The 26365-nt window shown below is 42.7% G+C and overlaps 1 protein-coding gene and 1 long non-coding RNA gene across 2 annotated transcripts in view; one reads left to right on the top strand and one right to left on the bottom strand.

Moving 5' to 3' along the window:
* CMSS1 (cms1 ribosomal small subunit homolog) overlaps window positions 1-11869 on the bottom strand; it is a 366636-nt gene extending 354767 nt beyond the window's left edge. Inside the window, exon 1 of the mRNA XM_012477019.3 lies at window positions 11681-11869. Within this exon, the coding sequence (XP_012332442.1) occupies window positions 11681-11744 (64 nt within the window). The 5' untranslated portion in view covers window positions 11745-11869. The remainder of the gene's footprint in view (window positions 1-11680) is intronic.
* On the top strand, window positions 152-23481 carry LOC105734277 (uncharacterized). The gene is made up of 4 exons (XR_001111464.2): window positions 152-268; window positions 10772-10830; window positions 11260-12493; window positions 23436-23481. It is a non-coding gene; the product is annotated as an uncharacterized LOC105734277 (long non-coding RNA).
* Window positions 23482-26365: the final 2884 nt, after the last annotated feature.

Here is a 26365-nt window from a genome sequence, read left to right as displayed (position 1 = left end):
ATTTAATAGATATGATGATATAATAGAACACCTAGATAGTTACTCTAGACTCCCTGCCTGATCAGGAAGTGCCTCTCTGAGTGGGTGATGTTTGAACTGGGTACTTAATGTTAAGAAGGACAGGACTGAAAGGAAAAGGAACAGCTACTGCAAAGGGCTAAGAGAGGATGAGTGTGGCCTACTGAGGAACAGAATGAAGGCCGGTGTGGGTGGGACAGCGTAACTACAGGGGACTAAACAGTAGAAGACCTGGTAGCTACCAGCCATGGTAAGTAATCTGAATTTCATTCTAGGTGCCAGGGAAAAAGCAATTGGAGGGTTTAAGCAGGAATGTGGCCTGAGTTCTTTTAAAAAGATCTCTGGCTGCTGAGTGAGGGACAAGGTGGAAACTCTGAGCCCTGTTAGAAGCTTATGGCAGTGGTTGAGGCAAATAAGGATGATGGTGTATACTCCAAAGGAGGCAGAGCGAAGAAAAAATGCAAACAAAGATTCAGGTAGTGTTCTGGAGGTAGTGACAACAGGGCTGAAAAAAATAAATGAATAAATCAGAATACTAGTAGGCCTCTGTGAAAGTGGTTAGTTGGTGGTTTAATTTATGAAGACAGGAAAGTCTGGAGAAAAAGCAGGTTTGGAGAATAATTCAGTAGCTGGATCAGGTATGTGTTACTGGCAGAAATGGTTCTCAAAGCCCAAATGGAAAAGCTGCTTATTTGTAGCTCTAAGTAACCAGTGTTCTTTAAAAGAGTAAACTTTGTAAGACTAATAGACACAATTTGATAATGATATATAAACAAAAGAGTTTCTAAATTGTGAGTCTCTTTAAACTGATAATGGATTATTCCTTTAGAGATGAGAGACTTAACACTGATAATCAGAATGCAAAATGTAAGTTTCAGACTGCCTGAATATGAATCACAGCTCCCCTACTTAGCAATGAAATAGTATTGGGTAAATCACTTAATCTCCCAGTGCCTCAACTTCCTCATCAACAAAATAAAGATAACAACAGTAACTACCCCGGTGTACTTGTGAAGATTAAATTAACTAGAACACATAAAGCAATCAAAACAGTATCTGGCACATAGTAATTGCTCAACAAATGCAAGCTGGTCTTATTATTATTATTGAGACAGAGTTTTGCTCTTGTTGCCCACGCTGGAGTGCAGTGGTGTGATCTTGGCTTACTGCAACCTCCACCTCCTGGGTTCAAGTGATTGTCCTGCCTCAGCCTCCTGAGTAGTTGGGATTACATGTGTGCACCACCACACCCAGCTAATTTTTTGCATTTTTAGTAGAGATAGGGTTTCATCATGTTGGCCAGGCTGGTCTCGAATTCCTGACCTCAGGTGGTCCACCCACCTCAGCCTCCTGAAGTGCAGGGATTACAGGTGTGAGCCACCACTCCCAGCCACAAGCTGGTATTATTATCTGCAGTCTCCTGGCACTGTACACATAAGTGTCTTAACATGTCAGTTTTCTAGTTAGATGCTTGGGAAGAGATGGCATTAAAGATTCAGAATAAGTTGGGGAAGCATATGAAAGACCCTCCTCAAAAGACATGGAGGCTCAATGTTACAGATTGCTAGGAACATGCTCTTTAAGAATAAGCCATCTGCTGGACACAGTGACTCATGCCTGTAATCCCAGCACTTTGGGAGGCCAAGGCGGGCAGATCATGAGGTCAAGAGATCGAGACCATCTGGTCAACATGGTGAAACCCCGTCTCTACTAAAAATACAAAAATTAGCTGGGCATGGTGCGGCACGCCTGTAGTCCCAGGTACTCAGGAGGCTGAGGCAAGCGAATCGCTTAACCCGGGAGGTGGAGGTTATAGTGAGCCAAGATCACGCCACTGCACTCCAGCCTGGCGACTGAGTGAGACTCCATCTCAAAGGAAAAGAAAAAAAGAACAAGCTATCTGTATGTCAGTTATTCCTAAATCTGTATCTCAGCCTGGATCTGACCCTGAGGCTGTGTACTTAGCTGCCTACTGGGTACTTGCCTTGGTAATCTAATAGGTACATCATTGAAATAAAAAGGGAAAGCAATCAGTATTCTCTTCATCTTCAGTGAGTAAATGATCAAGGACATTTTCTTTTCTTTTCTTTTCTTTTTTTTTTGAGACAAAGTCTCACTCTGTAGCCCAGGCTGGAGTGCAGTGGCACAATCTTGGCTCGCTGCAAGTTCCGCCTAGGGGTTCAAGCGATTCTCCTACCTCAGCCTTCCGAGTAGCCAGGACACAAGCGTCTGCCATCATGCCTGACTAATTTTTGTCTTTTTAGTAGAGACAGGTTTTCACCATATTGGCCAGGCTGGTCTCAAACTCCTGGCCTCAGGTGACCTGCCAGCCTTGGCCTCCCAAAGTGCTGGGATTATAGGCATGAGCCACAGCACCTGGCCTGAAGTGACATTTTCAACTGCAGAATCACTTGGCTCTCTTCTGTAGTCACAAAATCCATGCTCAATGTTACAGAATGTTATAAAAACTATGTTAAATGATTGACATTCTCTCAGTTTTCAGCTTCACACTGAGAAAGTAGCCAGACTGGTCAATTACATTAATATCTCTGACATCGTATCTTCTCATTTCAGCATTAGTATTTTCAAATCATGATTCAACTGAATATATTACTTACTATAAGTCACTTCAAACAGTTTCTGAAGGTTTACAGGGAAAAGGAAATAAATCAAATATTAAATGCCATTAGGTGATTCCTGGGGTCCTATGCCTGAGGCATTCTGGGCTGCACAGCACCACGACTCCCAGCGGTCTTAACTCGGGCCATGACTGCAAATGCCACCAATGGAGTGACTAGACACCCCCTAAGGACCAGGAGAGTTCCTGCAAAATTCTAATTGCAGAGGCTTCCACTCTCAAAAGTGTCTAGATTGGATAAGAAATTATATGTCTACCTACATACTCTGTAGCAGCTAACATGCATACATATAGGCATTTATTCTGCTAACATCCACCTAATACTAATTAAGAGCTGGGGGGAGGAGAATCCAAGATGGCCAAATAGGAACAGCTCCGGAGTGCAGTTCCCAGGGAGAATAGCACAGAGGGTGAGTGCTCACCGCATTTCCAAACAAGTTTTCACTGTCTACAGACCAGGAGATTCCCGGGCCGAAAAGCACCGCGAGTTTTCAGCACGGCGGTTTCAGCTGGTGCCAGGTCAGCGCACAGAAACTCACACAAGTTTGGGCGGCCATTTCGAGCTCCTAGGAGACAGGAGCCGCCCATACAACTGAAAGGGAGGGGACAGAGACAGGGAGCCAGGTGATCTGACTAGGCAGGTACCACCCCAACAAAACAAGCAATCTGAAACGCTCTGGATTGAGAGTTTCACAGCAAGCGCGGCTGGACCCAGGACTGTCCAGCTCAGTGTGGGGAAGGGTGCCAACACTACTGAGGCAGTCTGCCACTACCAAGGCAGTTCACACAGTGCAGGGCAGAGCCTGCAGCAGCTCAGCAACACCTCTGCTGGCCAACTGTGACTAGACTACTCCGTGAGGGGCAGGGCATCTATGAAAAAAGGCAGCAGCACAACAGGAACTTATAAATAAAGCCAACCTTCCTAGGACAAAGCACCTGGGAAAAGAGGTGGTTATGAGTTCCGCTGCAGCAGATTTAAAAGTACCTGCCCAGCAGCTCTGCACAGAACAACTGAGCTCCCAGCACAGCACTTGAGCTCCTATAAGGGACAGACTGTCTCCTCAAGCAACTCTGTGATCCCCATATACCCAAAAAGACACTTCATAAAGGAGAGTTCAGGCTGACATCTGGCAGGTACCCTTCTGGGATGAAGATAACAGAAGAAGAAACTGGTGGCAACCCTTGCTGTTCTGCAGCCCCTGTGGGTGATCCCTAGGTGAGTGGGGTCTGGAGTGGACCTCCAGCAGTCCTGCAGCAGAGGGACCTGACTGTTAGAAGGAAAACTAAGAAGCAGAAAGCAATAGCTTCGACATCAACAACAAGGACGTCCACTCAGAGACCCCATCCAAAAGTCACCAACTATAAAGACCATAGGTAGATAAAGCCACTAAGATGGAAGAAACCAGTGCAAAAAGGATGAAAACACCAAAAACCAGAACGCCTCTCCTCCTCCAAGGGATCACAACTCCTCACCAGCTAGGGATCAAAGATGGATGGAGAATGAATCTGATGAATTGATAGAAACACGCTTCAGAAGGTGGGTAATAACAAACTTCTCAGAGCTAAAAGAACATGGGCTAACCCAATGCAAAGAAACTAAGAACCTAGAAAAAAGGTTAGAGGAGATGCTAACTAGAATAAATAAACGACTTTGATAGAGCTGAAAAGCACAGCACAAGAACTTCGCGAAGCATACACAAGTTTCAATAGCTGAATCGATCAAGCAGAGGAAAGGATATCAGAGATTGAAAATCAACTAAATGACATAAAATGAGAAGGCAAGATTAGAGAAAAAAGGTGAAAAAAATGAACAAAACCTCCAAGAAATATGGGATTATGTTAAAAGACCTAATCTACGTTTGATAGGTGTACCTGAATGTGACGGAGAGAATGAATCCAAGCAGGAAAACACTCTTCAGGATATTATCCAGGAGAACTTCCCCAACCTAGTAAGGCAGGCCAATATTCAAGCCCAGGAAATACAGAGAACACCACAAAGATATTCCTCAAGAAGAGCAACCCCAAGGCACATAATCGTCAGATTTGCCAGGGTTGAAATGAAGGAGAAAATGCTAAGGGCAGCAAGAGAGAAAGGTTGGGTTACCCACAAAGGGAAGCTCATCAGACTCACAGTGGATCTCTCTGCAGAAACCCTACAAGCCAGAAGAGAGTGGGGGACAATATTCAACATCCTTAAAGAAAAGAACTTTCAATCCAGAAGTTCCTATCCAGCCAACCTAAGCTTCATAAGTGAAGGAGAAAGAAAATCCTTCATGGACAAGCAATTGCTGAGAGCTTTTGTCACCACCAGGCCCGCCTTATAAGAGCTCCTCAAAGAAGCACTAAACAAGGAAAGGAACAACCAGTACCAGCCACTCCAAAAAATGCACCAAATGGTAAAGACCATCGATGTAATGAAGAAAATGTGTCAACTAATGGGCAAAACATCCAGCTAGCATCAAAATGGCAGGATCAAATTCACACAGAATAATATTAAACTTAAATGAAAATGGACTAAATACCTCAATCAAAAGACACAGACTGGTACAAATTGGATAAAAAGTCAAAACCCATCGGGGTGCTATATTCAGGAAACCTATCTCACGTGCAAGGACACACATAGGCTAAAAATAAAGGGATGGAGGAAGATTTATCAAGCAAATGGAGAGCAAAAAAAAGCAGGATTTGCAATCCTAGTCTCTGATAAAATGGACTTTAAATGAACAAAGATCAAAAGAGACAAAGAAGAGCATTACATAATGGTAAAAGGATCAATGCATCAAGAAGAACTAACGATCCTAAATATATATGCACCAAATACAGGAGCACCCAGGTACATAAAGCAAGTTCTTAACAACCTACAAAGAGACTTAGACTCCCACACAATAATAGTGGGAGACTTGAACATTCCACTGTCAATATTAGACAGAAAAACGAGACAGAAAATTAACAAAGATATCCAGGACTTGAACTCAGATCTGGACCGAGTGGACCTAATAGACATCTGCAGAAATCTATACCCCAAATCCACAGAATACACATTCTTCTCTGCACTGCATGGCACCTACTCTAAAATTGACCACATAATGGGAAGTAAATCACTCCTCAGCAAATGCAAAAGAATGGAAATCATACAAACGGTTTCTCAGACCACAGTGCAATCAAATTAGAACTCAGAATTCAGAAACTAACTAGAACCACTCAACTTCATGGAAACTGAACAACTGGCTCCTGAATGTCAACTGGATAAACAATGAAATGAAGGCAGAAATAAAGATGTTCTTTGAAAGCAACGAGGACAAAGACACAATGTACCAGAATCTCCAGGACACATTTAAAGCAGTGTAAAGAGGGAACTTTATAGCAATAAATGCTTACCAGAGAAGTGAGGAAAGATCTAAAATAGACACCCTATCATCAAAATTGAAAGAGTTAGAGTAGCAAGATCAAAAAAATTCAAAAGCTAGCAGCAGACAAGAAATAACTAAGATCAGAGCAGAACTGAAGGAGATAGAGACACAAAAAAACCTTCAAAAAAAATCAATAAATCCAGTAGCTGGTTTTTTGAAAAGATCAACAAAATAGACAGTCCGCTATCCAGACTAATATAAAAGAAAAGGGAGAAGAATCAAATAGATGCAATAAAAAACGATAAAGGGGATATCACCGCTGACTCCACAGAAATACAAACTAAAATCAGAGATTACTACAAACAACTCTATGCACATAAACCAGTAAACCTGGAAGAAATGGATAAATTCCTGGACACTTGCGCTCTCCCAAGCCTAAACCAGGAAGAAGCTGATACCTTGAACAGATCAATAACAAGGGCTGAAGTTGAGGTGGCAATTAACAGCCTCCCAACCAAAAAAAAGTCCAGGTCCAGACAGGTTCACAGCTGAATTCTACCAGACATACAAAGAGCAGCTGGTACCATTCCTTCTGAAACTATTCCAAACAATACGAAAAGAAGGAATCCTTCCCAAATCATTTTATGAGACCAACATCATCCTGATACCAAAACCTGGCAGAGACTCAACAAAAAAAGAAAACTTCAGGCCAATATCCATGATGAACATAGATACAAAAATCTTCAATAAAATACTGGCAAACCGATTGCAACAGCACATCAAAAAGCTTACCCATCACGATCAAGTAGGCTTCATTATGGGGATGCAAAGCTGGTTCAACATACCCAAGTCTATAAACATAATCCACCACATAAACAGAACCAAATACAAAAACCATATGATTACCTCAATAGATGCAATAGATGCAGAGAAGGCCTTTGACAAAATTCGACAGCCCTTTATGCTAAAAACTCTCAATAAACTAGGTATCAAAGGAACGTATCTAAAAAACAATAAAAGCTATTGACAACAAACCTAGAGCCACTATCATACTGAATGGGCAAAAACTGGAAGCATTTCCTTTGAAATCCAGCACTAGACAAGGATGTGTCTCTCACCACTCCTATTCAATATAGTATTGGAAGTTCTAGCAAGAGCAATTAGGCAAGAAAATACATAAAGGTATTCACTTAGGAAAAGAGGATGTCAAATTATCTCTATTTGTAGACAACATGATTATATGTTTAGAAGACCCTATCATCTCAGCCCAAAAATCTCCTTAAACTGATAAGCAACTTCAGCAAAGTCTCAGGATACAAAATCAATGTGCAGAAATCACAAGCATTCCTATATACCAATAACAGACTGACAGCCAAATCATGAGCAAACTCCCATTCACAATTGCTACAAAGAGAATAAAATACCTAGGAATACAACTAACAAAGGATGTAAAAGACCTCTTCAAAGAGAACTACAAACCACTGCTCAATGAAATAAGAGAGGGCACAAACAAATGGAGAAACATTCCATGCCCATGGTTAGGAAGAATCAATATTGTGAAAATGGCCATACTGTCCAAAGTAATTATAGATTCAACGCTATCCCCATCAAGCTACCAATGACCTTCTTCACAGAACTGGAAAAAACCACCTTAAACTTCATATGGAACCAAAAGAGAGCCCACAGAGCCAAAACAATCCTAAGCAAAAAGAACAAAGCCGGAAGCATCACGCTACCTGATTACTACAAAGTGACAGTAATCAAAAGAGCATGGTACTGGTACCAAAACAGGATACAGACCAATGGAACAGAACGGAGGCAATGCCACACATCTACAACCATCTGATCTTTGACAAACCTCACTAAAACAAACAATGGGGAAAGGATTCCCTGTTTAATAAATGGTGTTGGGAAAACTGGCTAGCCATGTGCAGAAAGCAGAAACTGGACCCCTTCCTGACACCTTACACTAAAATTAACACCAGATGGATTAAAGACTTAAACATAAGACCTAACACCATAAAAACCCTAGAAGAAAACCTAGGCAAAACCATTCAGGACATAGGCATAGGCAAGGACTTCATGACTAAAACACCAAAAGCATTGACAACAAAAGCTGAAATAGACAAATAGGATCTAATTAAACTCCAGAGCTTCTGTACAGCAAAAGAAACAATCGTTAGAGTGAACCGGCAACCAACAGAATGGGAAAAATTTTTGCAATCTACCCACCTTACAAAGGGCTAATGTCCAGAATCTACAAAGAACTAAAACAGATTTACAAGAAAAAAACAAACAAACCCATCCAAAAGTGGGAGAAGGATATGAACAGACACTTTTCAAAAGAAGACATATATGAGGCCAACAAACATATGAAAAAATGCTCATCATCACTGATTAGTAGAGAAATGCAAATCAAAACCACATTGAGATACCACCTCACACCAGTTAGAACGGCAATCATTAAAAAATCTAGAGACAACAGATGCTGGAGAGGATGTGGAGAAATAAGAACACTTTTACACTGTTGGTGGGAGTGTAAACTAGTTCAGCCATTGTGGAAGACAGTGTGGAGCTTCCTCAAGGACCTAGAAATAGAAATTTCAGTTGACCCAGCAATCCCATTACTGGGTATATACCCAAAGGATTATAAATCATTCTATTATAAAGACACATGCACACATATGTTCATAAAGGCACTGTTTACAATAGCAAAGACCTGGAACCAACCCAAATGCCCATTGATGATAGACTGGACAAGGAAAATGTGGCACAAATACACCATGGAATACTATGCAGCCATAAAAAATGATGAGTTCATGTCCTTTGTAGGGACATGGATGAATCTGGAAATCATCATTCTCAGCAAACTGATACAAGAACAGAAAATCAAACACCGCATGTTCTCACTCATAGGCCAGTGTTGAACAATGAGAACACATGGACACTGGGAGGGAGCATCAGACACTGGGGTCTGTTGTTGGGGGCCAAGGGAGGGACAGTGGAGGTGGGTGGGGAGGTAGAGGAAGGATAACATGAGGAGAAATGCCAGATGTAGGTGATGAGGGGATGGAGGCAGCAAACCACATTGCCATGTGTGTACCTACGCAACAATCCTGCATGATCTGCACATGTACCCCAGAACCTGAAGTACAATTAAAAAAAAAAAAAAGAAAAGAGCCAGGTCCCATGTTGAGCTTCAGTGCAATGCAGGACTCTAGCACAAAGATGACAGGTTTTAAAGAGCCATGAAAACTTTGTGTTACATACCACATCTAAGAAGACATGACAACAGCCAAAAAATAGTACAGTTCCTTAGACAGACAATAAACCGATAATTAAGTACATTAGATAAGTGTTATAAACCATGTATAACCAACAAGTATTTGGAAGTGCCTGCAATTTTCCAATGCCTTGCTAACATGGATGTGAACTGGGAACAGGTGATAGTGAAAGATGTTTATTTTTATAGGCAGGTGGCAAAATCCATAACAGGAATAGAAGCACCATTACAACTATCTTTCCTTTCTCTGATTTAACATATTCTTTGACTTTCAAAATAAAACATAATTTGTATATTTTAGGCTGAAATAAACAATTGAATGTACTTGACATCCATATCAAATAACTAAGTAAAGACTTCAAGAAGGCAGTGTAACCCATGAGCTCTAAGATCAAGGCTAGATCCCATCAACATAAGAAGAATCAGGAAATCTGAAACGGTTCAGCTGTGATTTCTTTTGAATTACAAACACCGTTCAGATTATAGTTAGGCAAACTGCCAGTGAATTATCAATGAGATTTCAAACAAATGCATACACTTTGCTTAGGAGCAGTGAACAAAGCAAAGGCCTCTGATAAATTTAACGTCAGCAATTTTCAAAGCTTAGTCTTATGGCTAGAAGGAACTTAAGAAGTAGAGCAATTTTAGGCACTCCAATACACTGTCCTCATGAGAATTCTGGCAACTTAGATGAAGGAGGCTGTAGCAATTTAAAGTTCTACTAGATACAATGTTTAAAACTGTTGGTTGCTAAAACCCTGAAAAAGATGATCTGTAATGGCTCTTTACAGATGATACTAAGACTCAGAGAATTCACATAGTAGTAGTGGGAAAAGCGTGACTTTCAAAATCAATCACTTGACTAAATCCCAGACCTCTTCTTCAATGTCTGTTCCTAAGAACATGACTTAACTTTTTCTATTTCTTCACCTATAAAAATGAACACTTACTTTTTAAGGATGTTATGACGATTAAATCAATTCATGTTTATGAAAACACCTGTCACATAATACTCAATCCATGTTGATTGCCTTTCTTCCAAGGATGAATAACTGAAAAGTCACATAGTTAGGACTAGAATCAAGAACTGGGATCCCCTTCACCACTTAAACAGAATTCAACTATTTTTTAAATGGTCTCTATACCTCTTGAATCATACCATAAACAGAGCTTTTTAACATCTGAGTTGGGAGGAGTAGTTATTAAAGTAAATGTGGAACACCACAGGGCTGCAAAGGAGTCAGGAAGTTTAATCAAGGAAACGTTACATCGGCTACCTTTCTAAAAATGACATCGCTTAGTTTGTACCTGAAGGCTTGACCTTCTGGAAACAATGCAACAAATGAAGTTGGTTATTTTTAATGGATATTTCACTAGTATTTCAAGATTGTTTGCAGCAAATAGGTATCAAGTGTCTAACATGTGCAGGGCCCTGGGATGACAAAAGTATGAATCCAACTTTGGCCCCGTTTCCTCTTGTAGAGAAGAGTGGCAGACGTTGAGAAGTAATAAAAACCAACCAACCAACCAATAACTGCATAGTAGGTGTGATGGAACTTAAAAAGTTCAAGGCCAGCCTGACATGGGGGTTACTTAATGCTATTCTACTTAGGGATGAAATGCCCACTGCATCAGGAGTTGGTAAACACTGCAGAAACTATTGAGATGGTGTTAACTGAATTCTAGCATTGTTTCTGAGAGGAGCTGGCTTTGTGAACTTGACAAGTTACTTGACATCTTTAGTTTATGTTTCTCATCTGTAAAATAAGTGAGTTCAAAGGATGATCCCTGTTTAAGCCTCCTTCCAGTTCTAATATTCCAAATTACATGATACTGATGATGACCACAGGAAATACAGCAACTTACATTTACTGCACATCTATTATATGTGAAGCACTGCGCTAAAGAGCATTACTGTACTATCTTCACAACTTTCTGAAACGGACACTATTGTTACCATTATTTTACAGATGAGGAAAAGGAGGCTAAACAGTATCAGAATACTGGAGTCGTGATCTGAATGGAAGCAGTCTGAAGCAGTAATCCCCGCTTCTGACCCCAGTCTGAAGGTTAACCCTGAAGCAGTTCAGGAATTACCCTTAACCATCAAAGCTGCCTCTCTTCACAAAAACTGCCTTATCCATTCTCAAGAAATAAGGAAAAGAAAAAGTCAAGCTTGGGAAAGGGTCCCTCCTGGCTGGCAGGCAGATCTGCTGTCTGTTTCACATGTTAAAAAGTCTCTCGCACCACTTTCCCCGAGACGCTCGCGCGCTAACACGGCTGTGCACATCCCTGCCGGGCGGACACCGCGACCGCCAGAAGCGGCCAGGGCTGAGGCGCACGGAAGGGCTCCGCGAGAGGCCCTGTGGGAGGGCGGGCACGAGAGGGTACCTGGGCTGCTGCCTGCTCCAGTCGGCTGGTTCTCCCACCACGCGTCTCCGAGATCGTCTGCCATCTCAGCTCAGGACTCGACGTGGGCGGATCACAGGGGAAGGCGTCCGGCTGAGGAGACTCAAGCTCTCTTCAAAGCCTGGCGGCTGGCGTCTCTGCACGCGGAGCCTCCCCTAGACCGGTCCCGCGGTCGCCTCCGCCCCGCGGCGATGACGTCAAGCCTCCGCCCCGCCTCTCCGGAAGCGTCTCCGAGACTCGTTACAGTTTCCACACAGGCGCCGACAGGCAGAAGCAGTTTGGAAATGCAAAATAAATCCCCCCAAAGCTAAAAGACAAAAAAAAGAACATAAGCCAAAAGGGATTGTCATCGTTTTTGAGAATGTATTTCAAAAAATTTTGTTTAGGTGTTATGTTTTCCGATAAGGTTGTGTCGAAAGTGTGAAACATGATGCGAAGACGATTTTTTTGTCTGCTCAGTTTGAAAGAACTTGCGCGGCGGGAGAAGACCCAGACACGTGCGTGTGTTTTCGCTTTTACGTCAGTGTGTCGGAGATAATGCGTTTGTACAGTTTGCTGTTAGAAACCGTGCACGAGGATCCATGACCATGAATGTCGGGTCTTTGTGGTAAATGTAGTTCTGCTATTTATGCAATATGAGTAAAGAAAACGTCATTGGTCTGGAAAGGCTCGCCCACAGAAAGACGCAATGGCCCGAAGACTTGAAAGCTGTTTCCCCATACTCCCTCGGTTGTGTATCCCACCCCCTATTTGGGAAACGAAGTAATAAGGGAGTCCATTGCTTCGTTACTGTAGGTAAGAGACCTCAATGCCTCCTGTCCCATTCCCAACGTGAAGTGGCAGAGAGGGACTAGGAAAACCCTCTGGGCGCCAGGTGCTGGGGCTAGCTGTGAAGTAATTGTGGACGGTAGTTTTCAGGACGGCCGTCATACACGGAGATAAAAATTATACAAAATGCATTAGCAGCACGCAATGTTCCTGGTACCATGCATGGAATAGTAAGATGAGTTTATTCAGGTGTCACCCTATAGTAGTGGAAATGCAACTTGTGAGAATAAAGGGCTAGACTTCCAATAGGATGCATCTTCGGAAATGACAAGCCGGGGAAGCTTAATCTGATGAGCATAGAATTAGCCATATGTGGAAAATTACCCCATGTAAATCCAACTCAAGGTAGTCTATAAATGCATTACTGCCTAGACTTTTATCAGCACACCCTAAATACCCCCAAAGGTAGCACATTATGTATAAATGTGGCAAATGCAAGATAATCTGTAAAGATCAAAAGTAATGTGGCTTTTGTGAAAAAATATAGATGACAGGAGATTTTCGTGATTAATAGATTATTGAAAAAGAAAGATAAGAAATGCCAGTGTGGAAGAGGAAGTGCTATGGCTAATAAATATGCAAAGATGTTCAGTCTCATTATTAATCTGGGAAATACAAAAAAAAAAAAACCACCACCACCACAGTGAGACAGTTTTTCAGGCAGTAAATCACAAAATTAAGAAATGTGGGCCGGGCACCGTGGCTCACTCCTGTAATCCCAGCACTTTGGGAGGCCGAGATGCGTGGAACACCTGAGTTCAGGAGTTCCAGACCAGCCTGGCCAACATGGCGAAACCCATCTCTACTAAAAATACCAAAATTAGCCAGGCGTGGTAGCAGGCACCTGTAATCTCAGCTACTAGCAGGCACCTGTAATCCCAGCTACTTGGGAGGCTGAGGCAGGAGAATCGCTTGAACCCGGGAGGTAGAGATTGTAGTGAGCCGAGTTGGTGCCATTGCACTCCAGCCTTAGGTGACAAGAGCAAAACTAAAAAAAAAAAAAATGGCCATAATTAAAATTACATCTGGCATAATTTAAATTATGGAGAGTCTATGCATCCATGGGAATTGATTCCTGTTTTGTACCATGAACTATGAATGGTCTTACATATATCCCACCTAGTCTCAACCTCCCAAGTAGCTGGAACTACGGGCACATGCCACCATGCTTGGTCATTTTGTTGTTGATTTTGTTTTTTGTAGAGACGGTGTCTCATTTTGGTGTCCAAGCTGGTCTTGAACACCTGTCTTCAAGCAATCCTCCCACTCCAGCCTCCCAAAGTGTTAGTATTACAGGAGTGAGCCACCGTGTCTGGCCATTTTTTTTAGATATACATTTTTAAAGCATTGTAAGAAACAGAACAAACCAACAACAACAACAACAACAAAAAGGTAAAGAAAAATATGCAGCAGAGACTGCTTGTAGCCCTCATATATTTACTATTTATTATTTATTCTCTCATATATTCACTCTGACTTTACAGAACAAAAGTTTACTGACCCCAGATTATATTGAATAGCCAACCTAAGTTGTAGCAACCATTTCTGTTCTGTTTGTTCTATTATTAGTGAATTAGTTATTGGTGAATTGGCATCCTGCTTTATAAATCAGTGTATTGTAAAACCATACTCTCCAGTATCTGATCATATCATCTAACACAGGGAAGCTCAGGCTGAAATAGCTATTAGGTCTTTTTCTGCTCCCTCTTACTGTTCAGTATTTGAATGAGTACTATTCGAGTTTAGAGGAGGAAGTGTTAATTTCTCGATGGGGTGAACTGGGAAGCCTTCATAAAAGAGGTAGCACTTGAAAACGGATGTCTGTGGGCACACATGGATAGGGTAAATGCTAGTTCCTTGGAAGAAAGATTGGAATGTTGCTTTGAATAAGTCATTTAACTTTGCTGGACCTTTCTTTGTGATCCTGTAAAATAAATGGGAGAAATTACATGAGTCCTGCGGTCTCTTCCAACTCCATGCCTTAATCTTGAATCTCAGACTCTGGAGTTTTGTTGTTAGAGGCAAAGGACATGATGGAAGTATTGTTTTAGGAAAGCTAAATTGGTATTACTGTGCAGGATGGATAATGGATTTGAGCAGAGCTTCCCACCTGGTGTGGAGGGGCCAAAGACTGACCCCCCACAGTCTTTGGAGGAAGCAGTGACCTTGGGCCAGTTGCTTCAGTTTGAGGGCAACATCATCAGTTCACTCTAGTGTTGTACAAATATCACCATTTTCTATGGATGCCATGATGTTAAAGGTTGGCAATAACTGAATTAGTAAGAGGGCAGTAAAGTTTGAAGGCTGTTTTGTGAATGCTCACCACACAATGAAAAGGTCTTAATCAGGGCAGAGGTTCTTAGGCAGTAAGCCTAGTTTGTAAGTGTACTTCAGGAACCATCATGACATGTTCAAACTTTTGCATTACGTAGACAATAATGGTAGTAACAATACCAACAACAGCATGTTCTAGATCTCTCTGTAAGCCTCTTATACCTTAATTCATCTAATTATAACTTCATGAGATTACTGTGCTGGGACTAGGGTGAGGTGAGCAGAGGCCTAGGACGCCAGATTTAAGGAAGTGATCACTCTCAGGCTGACATTGACACCAACCTGAGAATCCTTGTTTCACTTGAGTCCTGATGCTGGTCCCTTTACTGAAAGCCAGAGCTCTAGTTCAGCAGCTCTCCTCAATTCTTTCTTCTGAGTCTAGTAACGACTTACTGCCTTTGCCTCTTCAGACTTAGGGGCGGTGACTGCTGCCTACCATTACTAGTCCTAGGGTTCTACACCATGTTTCATTTCCCTAGTCTTACCTCATGTTCAGAAATACTCCCCTTACTAAATTATTTTTAGTTTTCCAGCTTAAATGGGTCATCTTTTGCATGATAGGATCCCAACTGATAAAATGACTGCCTACTTAGGATTCCTCTCAAAGCAGAGCCTATGACAAAAGCATGGATGCAAATTGTTTGGGAGGTGATCTCAGAATACAAGAATAAAGGCAGAGAGAATAAGACAAAGAAGGAAGGATTGATGTTAAACTGGGTTTGATATAGACAATAACTGGCTCTTTATCCTGTTGGAGACCCTCTGAAAAAAATAGGATGTACCCCAGAACTAGCCTCACAAAGTGATACAGAAGTTAAGAAGAAATTACTTAGGCAGATAGTAAGGTTATAGGAGTCCTCAGTAAGGCTTTAATTTTGAATGAAAAGCAGCCCCAAATCATTTCCTAACAAAGAGCAGCCTGCAAGCTGGGAGCTTGCATGAATGAATGCTGGGAGCTTGCATGAATGAAAGTACCTAAGGACTAGACATGTTCAAATGGCGCCTCTATCTTCCCTTCTCTGCCAGCCAAATGTACTGCAAAGAGCGGAGAAGATGGGACCCATCAACTGGAAAGTCCATTTGCATAGTAAGATTAGAGTGGAGCGATCAACCTTCCCCATGTGCTATGTAAACATCATACTTGGTTGAACCAATCTATGAGCCCTATGTAGATAAGACACTGCCTCCTCAAGCTAGACTAGAAAGTTCAGTGCATTTGCCACCAGCCTGTCTTTTCTATTCAGAGACCCCTTTCTCTATATAAAGAAGAGGCTGTAAGTGGTGGCTCATGCCTGTAATCCCAGCACTCTGGGAGGCTGAGGCGGGTGGATCACCTGAGGTCAGGAGTTCGAGACCAGCATGGCCAACATGGTGAAACCCCGTCTCTATTAAAATTAAAAAATTGGCCGAGTGTGGTGGCATGTGCCTGTAGTCCCAGCTGCTGGGGAAGCTAAGGCAGGAGAATCGCTTGAACTCAGGAGGCAGAGGTTGCAGTGAGCCAACATCATGCATTGTACTCCAGCCTGGGATGGCAGAGTGAGACTCCGTCTCAAAAAAAAAAAAAAGAGAGAAAGAGAGAGAGACCTCTTTCTCTTGTCATCTGCCTATTAAACCTCCGCTCCTAAACTCCTCGCGTGTGTCCAGGTCCTAAATTTTTCTGGCATACAATGATGAACCCCAGGGTATATACTTCAGTATCTTCAAAAGGACAGAAGGCTAGGACCATTGGGGAATTTTTAGACTGTGAGATCTGCTTATGTTTTTTAGCTGGATGATGTGTAGTAATAGCATAAACAGAAAGATTGGATTGGAGGCTCTTGCAGTCATCAAAGCGAGATAGCAGTGTCTTCGATTTTGATAGTAGAAGTGGAGATGAAGAGAAGTGGGACTGGGTGAGATTACTTAGGGAGACAGTATAGAGAACAGAAAAGAGTTTCTGGGCCTCCACTCTTTAGATGTCAGGTATAGGAGGAGAGGCCAAAAAGCCCAGCAGAAAATAGCCAGAGGGAAGAGTAGAGCCAGGCAAATGTGATCCCTTTGAATCAAGAAAGAAGAGTAGTCCCAAGACAAGGGTTCACTGCTGAGAGTCAAGGAAAGGGGAATAATTACAAGAGTCAGGTTCTTGCAAAGGGGAAACAGATGGAGATTCAGAGCCACATGGAGGAGATGCCATCTGATAGGAGCAGGGTCACCTCATTGTCAGAAGCTTCCTGGATGGCAGGACGATGAGGCCATTTCTATCTTGTGACTTCTATTTTCTCAATGAATTTTGAAACCCAATAATTTAGGGCAGTGGTTCCCAATTCTGGTTGCTTGGTGGAATTTCCTGGAAAGATTTGTGTGTGTGTGTGTGTGTGTGTGTGTGTGTGTGTGTGTAAAGATTTACATGTATGTATATAAAGGTTTGGATTTTATTAAATCCTTCTGGTTTTTTTCATACGACTCTCTTCTTTCATTATGACTTTGAAGCAGTATGATTGATAACCTACTCCATTTTCTTTTGACCTGTGCCTGAGCTTCTCTGCAGCTGTGAGCGACCATTTCCATCATGGGGATAGCTTCCTTCTCTGAGCACCTCACAAACATGATGTTTTTGTTGTCTTAGGATCTGCTTTCACCTCTTTTTATTTCCTCTTCACCAATGACTAGGGTTAGATCTCAGCATAGATAGCATGGAAAGTATAGTACCTACTGCAGGAGAGTATCACTTATTCATGAGAAAAGCTATAGGTTTTCTGTATGTCAGCAGGAACCAACCATTTTGTGAGGTAACGTGAAGCTTAGGCACAATGGTGATCTGTGGTAAATGAGATGGAGATGTCAGAACTGCCTTGGCAGATTATTAAGGAAAGAGTCAGAAGTCTCAGAGCACTGGGCTTTTTTAGAATGTATTTGTTTTTTAAGACCAAAGAACCTGTCAGCACACTTTTTTCCCTGGGTGGGCCAGAGGACAATCTTTTCACTAAAGCACTAAGATTGCAGTACTGATGGAGTACTGATTGGCTGGGAAGCTCAATGGTGACTGCCCCGTGCAGACTAGGAATGACAGTAGGAGATACCCTAGTATCAATAGGTACCATGGAATCTTAGAATAGCAAAGGCATTTGGCAGTGCTGAATCACCAGAAGCAAAATGGATGTAATTACAGTCAGGGATCCTTGACATTCAGGATATCTGTGGTGTTCCATAGACTATGATATTCCTAGGGGCAAGATAGATAGGAAGCTAATAAAAGTGTTGATTGAATTATATAACAGCAACAACAATGAACTTGAGCTGGTGAACAGAAGGCAAATGTCAACTGCCAAAATGGAACAGTGTGATCTCTGGACCAGTTTCCAGATATGAGTCAATTTGGAAACCCAGAGCTCATCAATTAAAGAGAATCTGGATCCCCTTGAAGAAGGGCCCTTGCAATACCACAAATACATGCAGTGTTTACCCATACTTTTTCCACAGGAACCTATGGCCATTTTTTTCAAAGGAACCATACACTGGAGAAATTGGGATTACCTAGCTCTTTCAAAGGCTGTCAGATACAGGATGAACTACATTGATATCAGGGAATCTAAGGTGCACCATAAACCCCTGTTAGAATGGGGCATGCAGTGGCTGGGTGATAGGATACTTGTTCTAATCTGTATCATACTAGCTGTCATGGCTCCATAAACTTACGGTCATTCCCCAGTTGCTGTGTGCATAATTGTGATAGCAGTTAATAGAACCATTACGTTGGTCCTCTGATCAATGAAGTATGAACTACTATGGTAGGAAGGGCCACATGGAAACCTCTGAAACTGTATCCCTCTCCCTTACTCCTTGGCAAAGGTAATAAATCAGAGGCCATACCTCACCAAAGGATGAGAGAGAAATTACAAATGTTCAGGGCCTGCAACATTATCTTTTTAGAAGTTTGGTGATATGAGGCATGCCTGGGTATCCCCTTCAATGTAAAGGTAAATTTTTTGTATCTCTCATCTTCCACTAAGAGAAACAGTATTTTGTGCAGATAGCTATGTATGCCACATTTGGAAATAGTGTTCTAGCTCATTTATCAGGTGACTCAAAAGGCTGCCATTTTTGAGTAGGATCCTGACAAGGGAGGGCTCAGCAGCAGGTCTAGGCTATGGCACAGGCCACCCTGCCACTCAAGCCGTAGTGATGTGGCAGATCCAGAAGGGCTGGGTGATAGATAATGATGAGATCTCCAGCAGGTCCTAAAGGGAGAATCATAGTGCATGCTCCAAGGATTTTCTAGTACAGCTTTACCTTCTTCAGCCAAACCGTTTGAAAAGCAGCTGTGAGAAAAAGGTTGAGTCCTAGCAGAAACAGGCACTTGACTGTGGAATATCAAATGACTGTATGACTAGAGCTGCCCTTCAGGAACTGGGTATTGTAAGCTTGGGTGCTCATAGCAACAATCCACTGAACAATGAAATGGCATACGTGGGAGCACATCTAAGCAAGTCCAAAAGTTGCAAGATACGTGAACAGATGGCTCAGAGTTCCTTGCCTTTTGTGTTCCTCAGCTCACACCTGTGTCCTCATGGTATGACCAGCTGATAATGTTGGATGAAAATACACAAAACTGGTTAAGCTTAGTATGTTGATAGATCGGAAAATGGATTGCTACTGCATTGCAGTCACTCGGGGGAGTCCTAAAGGATAGAGGTGAACAGAATCCTGGTAGGCAGTTTCAATACATGCATTCATCTCCTTTGAATAGAGAGAGTAGTCTGAGGTCAGTGTAAATGTAGGGCCTTGGCAACAGTGAATGCTGTGGTTGATTGGGTGAAAGGTCTCCAAGATAGAATATTTGAAGTTCAATAATAAAGAGATCTGAGGAGGAGGCATGTGGAGGGACCTAAAGGAGTGGGCACAAAGTGTGTGTATCTTTTTTTTTTTTTTTGAGACAGAGTCTTACTCTGTCATCCAGGCTGGAGTGCAGTGGTGTGATCTCAGCTCACTGCAACTCTGCCTCCTAGGTTCAAGCAATTCTCCTGCCTCAGCCTCCTGAGTAGCTGGGATTACTGGCATGTGCCACCATGCCCGGCTAATTTTTGGATTTTTAGTAGAGATGGGGTTTCACCATGTTGGCCAGGCTGGTCTTGAACTCCTGACCTCAGGTGATCTGCCCACCTCGGCCTTCCAAAGTGCTGGGATTACAGGAGTGAGCCACGACGCCCGGCCAATGTGTGTATCTTTGTAGCACATGTGTGTGTCCACCAGAAAGTATCCGCCACAAGTGAAGCACTGACCAACCAGGTAAGCAATGTGGTAGATTGTTTTTCAAAGACGGCCACCAGTATCCCCTATTGTGCCCTTGATCACGTTGGGGTCACCACCTGAGATGTCGGTCACCACCTGCAGAAGTCTGACCTGCAGACCCTGACTCAACAGCAGATGAATGAATGCACTCTCACACCATTACAGTGTTTCAAGTGGGCTAGGGATGGCTGTTGGCTGCTTTCAGAGGGTGAAATGCAACCAGTCGACCCAGACCCTCTCTCCATTCACACTTTATTCCCTTAAGATTTTACAACAGAGGTTCTAAGTTAACACACTTGTGGATAATTAACATGGTTAAGAGAATGGTGTTACAACTGGTGAAAGCTTTAGGTTCTGGGGCCCAGAGTAAATGCTATTAGCAGGTACTTCCCCTTTGATCTTCCCCAGAGAGACCACCCAGCACACAGTTTGTGTGAGTAAACAGAGTGGAGACAAACAGGTGTGGGGTAAGGCCTTTAATCAGTCTCTCTTTCCTTTGCTAATGTTAATGGCAGCTGCCTTCAACCTGCCTCAATAAAACCTTTTGGCCTTCCAAAAGATTTGAGACTATAATCTACAACTTCCCTAAATTTTTTTGTAATATTTTGCCAAGCACCCCAAGTGAATAGCAACACCCCATCTCACATACTGTTCTTGCAGTCTGACCTTGACAGTTCTCCGATTGAGTGGTGGGGTCTGTGTTCCCTTTTCTTGAACCTGAGCAGAACTTTATCATGTCAACTAAGAGAACATGGTAGAAATGACGTTGCGTGACTTCTGAGGCTAGAGGCATTTCCACCTTGCTCCTTGGGATGCTCACTTGGAACCCAGGCACCCAGGCATCACTCTGTGAGAAAACTCAAAGTAGTCCACGCAAAGAAACCCTGTGGAAAGAACACGTAGGAATTCTGGCTTACAGCTCAGCTAAGGTCCCTGCTGACAGACAGCATCCACAGCCAGACCTATAAATAAAGATTCCTCCAGGTGATTCCAGTCACCAGCTGTTGATTGATCCCAAGCTCTGGTCCCAGACATCATGTAGCAGAGGCAAGCCATTCCCACTCTGTCCTCTCTGAATACCTGACCTAACAGAATTAGTGGAAGAAAAAAATTGGCTGAAACCTACTTGTTGAACTGCTGTTTCTATCATGGCCACAAGAGGGAGAACTTGTTCCTTGGGGACCTGAAAGCTGCTGAAACCGTATTCCTTTGTTGGTACCTTCCTAGATTGGCATTGGATTTTTCTTTCCTTCTCCTGACAGGGCCTGGTGAAGTCAGGTGTCTGAATTAAAGCTTCATTTTTTAAATCTTATATTTTGAGTATGTATCGGCTCTGTAAAGATCCTCTCATTTAGGGGAAGAAAAACCTGATCGTTAGCTTTGCTTTTGTAACGAGCGAATTGGCATGCAGATTGCATATTTGGGCCTGAGGAAAAGGAAGTCCAGTCATTTGGGTTTGTACTTTGAAGTTAATGGGTGAAGGTGGAGCATCTGCACCCAGCAGCCAGGTCTTAAGGTCTCTAGAAGGTAGCACCCACTGAAGTAGAGGAGGCACAGAAAGTGGCAGTTTCCAGAATGGTCTGCAGAAGCTTTCCTGGGAGATGCTGGGAGTTGTGATTTTTGGACTACCAAAATGGCGCTGCTTAGACTCTGATGCATTTGGTGTGCAGTGCAGTGTACTTGGAGGTAAGGGGGGCTGCTTAGAAGTCATTTCCAATTGCCTCCTATGGTTTATTCCTACTGACAAAATAGTTTACCCTTTAGTTTTACTTTTTAAAATCATTTTCTGAAATTGTAAAATATACATAATATAAAATTTATCATCTTAACCATTTTTAAGTGTGTTAAGTACAGTTTAGTTCAGTGGCATTAAGTACATTCACATTGTACAACCATCACCACCATTCATCTTAGAAGTCTTTTCATTTTGCAAAGCTGAAACTCTGTGCCCATTATACAGAAACTCCCCTCACTCCAGCCACTGGCGGCCACCATTCTACTTGCTACCTCTGTGAATTTGACTGCTCTAGGTACTGCATATAAGTACAGTCATACAATATTTGTTCTTATGTGACTGGCATAGTGTCCCCGAGGTTCATCCATGTTATACCATGTATCAAAATTTTCTTCTTTTTTAAGGCTGAATAATAGTCCATTGCATTATACTCCACATTTTGTTTATTCATTCATCCATTAGTGGCCACTTGGCTTATTTCCACCTTTTAGATATTGTGAATAATTCTGCTATGAACATGAATATACATGAATATTCGTTTGGGTATATACCCAGAAGTGGAAATATTGATCATATGGTAACTCTAATTTTTTGAGAAACCACCATACTGTTTTTCATAGTGGTCCAATTTTACATTCCCCACAGCAGTGCACAAGGGTTCCGGTTTCTCCGCATTCTTGCCAACACTTGTTATTTTCTGGTTTTTGTTTGTTTTGATAGTAGTCATCCTAATAAGTGTGAGTTAGGTCCCTTTCCTTTTCAAAGCCTGCTGCCTTTATATATTCTGTGGGATGGGAATGTCACCATGACATCTGCCATAGTCTTTTTGTAGCTGGCTATTTCTATTGTCTCTGGTAAGCACAATAATCAATAAACAACTGAGAGCCCTGTCATCTCCCGAACCCTCACTGGCAGTTGTTTGCTTCTTAGATAGCTAAGAACTTTTGTCTCCTTCCTTGAGGAGGCAATCTGGCATAATACCTGAGAGTGTGGACTATGAAACCAGATACCTGCATTAAAATCCTGGCATTGTCATTTATTAGATCTTGGACAAGTTACTATATCTCTGTTTCTTTTCTTCTTTCTTTCCCTCTCTCCCTTCCTTCCTTCCCTCCTTCTATCCATCCTTCCTTTCTTCTTTTTTTTTTTTTTTAGAGAGGGTCTCACTCTGTTGCCTAGGCTGGAGTGCAGGCACAATCATAGCTCACTAAAGCCTTGAACTCCCAGACTCAAGGGATCCTCCCACCCCAGCCTCCCAAGTAGCTGGCACTACAGGTGTGTACCACCACACTGGCTAGTTTTTAAATATTTTTTGTAGAGACAGGGTCTCACTATGTTACCCAGGGTGGTCTCGAACTCCTGGGCTCAAGTGATCCTCATGCCTCGGCCTCCCAAAGTGCTGGGATTACTAGTGTGAGCCACCATGCCCAGTGCCTCCATTTCTTTAGCTGTTAAATGGAGCTAATAATAGTGTTATTATGAGGAGTAACTAAGTCAATGTATAAAAACACTGAAAACAGTTTGTGGCACATGGTTGGCACTCACTAAATGGTAGCAATTGTTACTTTTCAGGAAACTCCCTGAGGCCTCCCCAGAAGCTGATGCCCCAATGCTTCCTGTACAGCCTGCAGAACTGTGAGTGAATTAAATCTCTTTTCTTTGTAGATTACCGAGTTTCAGGTATTTAGAACAGACTAATTCAGAAAATTGGTACTGAAGAGTAGGGTATTGCTATCAAGATACTTGAAAATGTGAAAGCAGCTTTGGAACTGGATAACAGGCAGAGGTTGGAAGAATTTGGTGGGCTCAGAAGAAAACAGGAAGATGAAGGAAAATTTGGAACTTCCTGGAGACTTGTTAAACTGTTATGACCAAAATGCTGTTAATGATATGAACAATGAGGTTTGGGATAACAAGATCTCAGATGCAAGTGAGGAACTTATTGGGAACTGGGCCAAAGGTTACTTTTGTTATGTGTTAGCAAAGGACCTGGTGGTATTGTACCCCTGCCCTAGGGATCTGTGGAACTTTGAACTTGAGAGTGATGATTTAGGGTATCTGGCAGAAGAAATTTCTAAGCAGCAAAGTGTTAAGGATGTGACCTGACTGCTTCTAACAACCTATGCTAGTATGTGTGAGCAAAGAAAGGATATAAAACTAGAACTTATATTTTAAGGGGAAGCAGAACACAAACGTTTGAAAAATTTGCAACCCAGCCATGTGGTAGAAAAGAAAAGCCTATTTTCAGGGGAGCAATTCAGACTGGCTGCAGAAATTTGTGTAACTAAAAGGAAGGCAAGTGCTGTTAGCCAAAATAATGGGAAAATGCCTCCAAGGAATTTTAGAGATCTTTGTGGCAGCCCCTCCCATCACAGGCCTGGGGGCCTAGGAGGAGAGAATGGTTTTGTGGACCAAACTCAGAGCCCCACTACCCCATGCAGGCTTGGGACACTGCTCCCTGCATTCTAGCCATTCCAGCTCTAGCCATGGCTCAAAGGGGCCGAGGTACAGCTTGGACCACTGCTTCAGAAGGTACAAACCATAAGCCTTGGTGGTTTCCATGAGTTGTTAAGCCTGTGGATATGCAGAATGCAAGAGTTGAGGCTTGGGAGCCTCCACTTAGTTTTCAGAGGATGTATGGAAAAGCCTGGATGTCCAGCAGAAGCCTGCTGGAGGGGCAGAGCCCTCATGGAGAACCTCTACTAGGGCAGTGCAGAGGGAAAATGTGGTACTGTCGCCCCCACACACAGTCTCCACTGGAGCATTGCCTAGTGGAGCTGTGAGAAGAGGCCCACTGTCCTCCAAACTCTGGAATGGTAGATATACTAACAGCTTGCACCTGTTGCCTGGAAAAGCCACAAGCACTCAACATCAGCCCTTGAGAGTAGCTCTTGGAGCTGAACCCTGCAGAGCTATAGGGGTTGAACTGCCCAAGACCTTGGCAGCCCACCCCTTGCATCAGTGTAACCTGGATGTCAGACATGGAGTCAAAGGAGATTGTTCTGGAGCTTTAAGATTTCATGACTGCCCTACTGAGTTTGGACTTGCATGGGGCCTGTAGCCCATTTGTTTTGGCCAATTTCTCCCCTTTGGAATGGGAGCATTTACACAATACCTGTACCTCTATGGTATCTTGGAAGTATCCAACTTGTTTTTTATTTTATATGCTCATAGGTGGAAAGGGCTAGCTTTGTTTCAGATGAGACTTTGGACTTTAGATTTTTGAGTTAATGCTGGAATGAGTTAAGACTTTGAGGGGGACTGTAGGGAAGCCATGATTGGATTTTGCAATGTGAAAAGGACATGCGATTTTGGGGGGGACCAAGGGCAGAATGATAGGATTTGGATCTGTGTCCCCATCCAAATCTTATGTCAAAATGAGGTGGGAGGTGATTCAATCACAGAGGGTTTTTGTTTTTTTTTTTTTTTTTGAGACAGAGTCTTGCTCTGTTGCCCAGGCTGGAGTGCAGTGGCGTGATATTGGCTCACTGCAACCTCTGCCTCCCTGGTTCAAGCAAGTCTCCTGCTTCAGCCTCCCGAATAGCTGGGACTATGGGCATGTGCCACCATGCCTGGATAATTTTTTGTATTTTTAATAGAGACAGGGTTTCACCGTGCTAGCCAGGATGGTCTTGATCTTCTGACCTCGTGACCTGCCCACCTTGGCCTCCTAAAGTGCTGGGATTACAGGCATGAGCCACCACGCTCCGTAGAGGTGGTTTTCTGTGAATGATTCAGCACTGTCCCCATACAGCGGTTCTCATGATAGTGAGTGAATGAGTTCTCATGAGATCTGGTTGTTTAAAAGTGTGTAGCACCTCTCCCCTTTCTCTCTTCCTCCTGCTTCAGCTATGAAAAGATGCCTGCTCTGACTTTGCCTTCCACCATGAGTAAAGGCTTCCTGAGACCTCCCCAGAAGCAGATGCTGCCATGCTTCCTGTACAGCCTGTAGAACTGTGAACCAATTAAACTTTTCTTTATAAATTACCCAGTCTCTAGCCAGGCATGGTGATGCATGCCTGTAGTCCCAGCTACTTGGGAGGCTGAGGCAGGAGGATCGCTTGAGCCCAGGAGTTTGAGGCTGCAGGGAGTTATAATTGCACTACTGCACTTCAGCCAGGGCAACAGAGCAAAACCCTGTCTCATAAATAAATACATAAATAATAAATTACTCATTCACAGGTATTTCTTTGTAGCAGTGAGAGAATGGACTAATACACCCTCCATACCACATCCTACTACTTCACCTCCCTTTCTAACTACTGTAGAAGATACTTCTGTTATTCACCATTTTGTAGGTGCAAAAACTGAAGTTTAGAGAGGTTAAGTAATTGGCTCAAGGTATCACAGCTGGTAAACAGAGGCGCTGGGATTTGTTCTCTCTTGGTTTGACCCCAGAACCCTCTCCTAACATTTTTTTTAATATTCCCTCTTGTTTGTCAGAATAAATAGCAAGGACAGCATCGTCTTTGCTGAGGAAAGATGACTATTCTTAGTAGTAG

This window comes from Aotus nancymaae, unplaced genomic scaffold (genome assembly GCF_030222135.1).
Source record: "Aotus nancymaae isolate 86718 unplaced genomic scaffold, 86718_ANA_hifiasm-v0.15.2.pri h1tg000011l, whole genome shotgun sequence".
NCBI classification, from domain to species: Eukaryota; Metazoa; Chordata; class Mammalia; order Primates; family Aotidae; genus Aotus; species Aotus nancymaae.
This window is presented reverse-complemented; position numbering and strand designations above follow the sequence as displayed.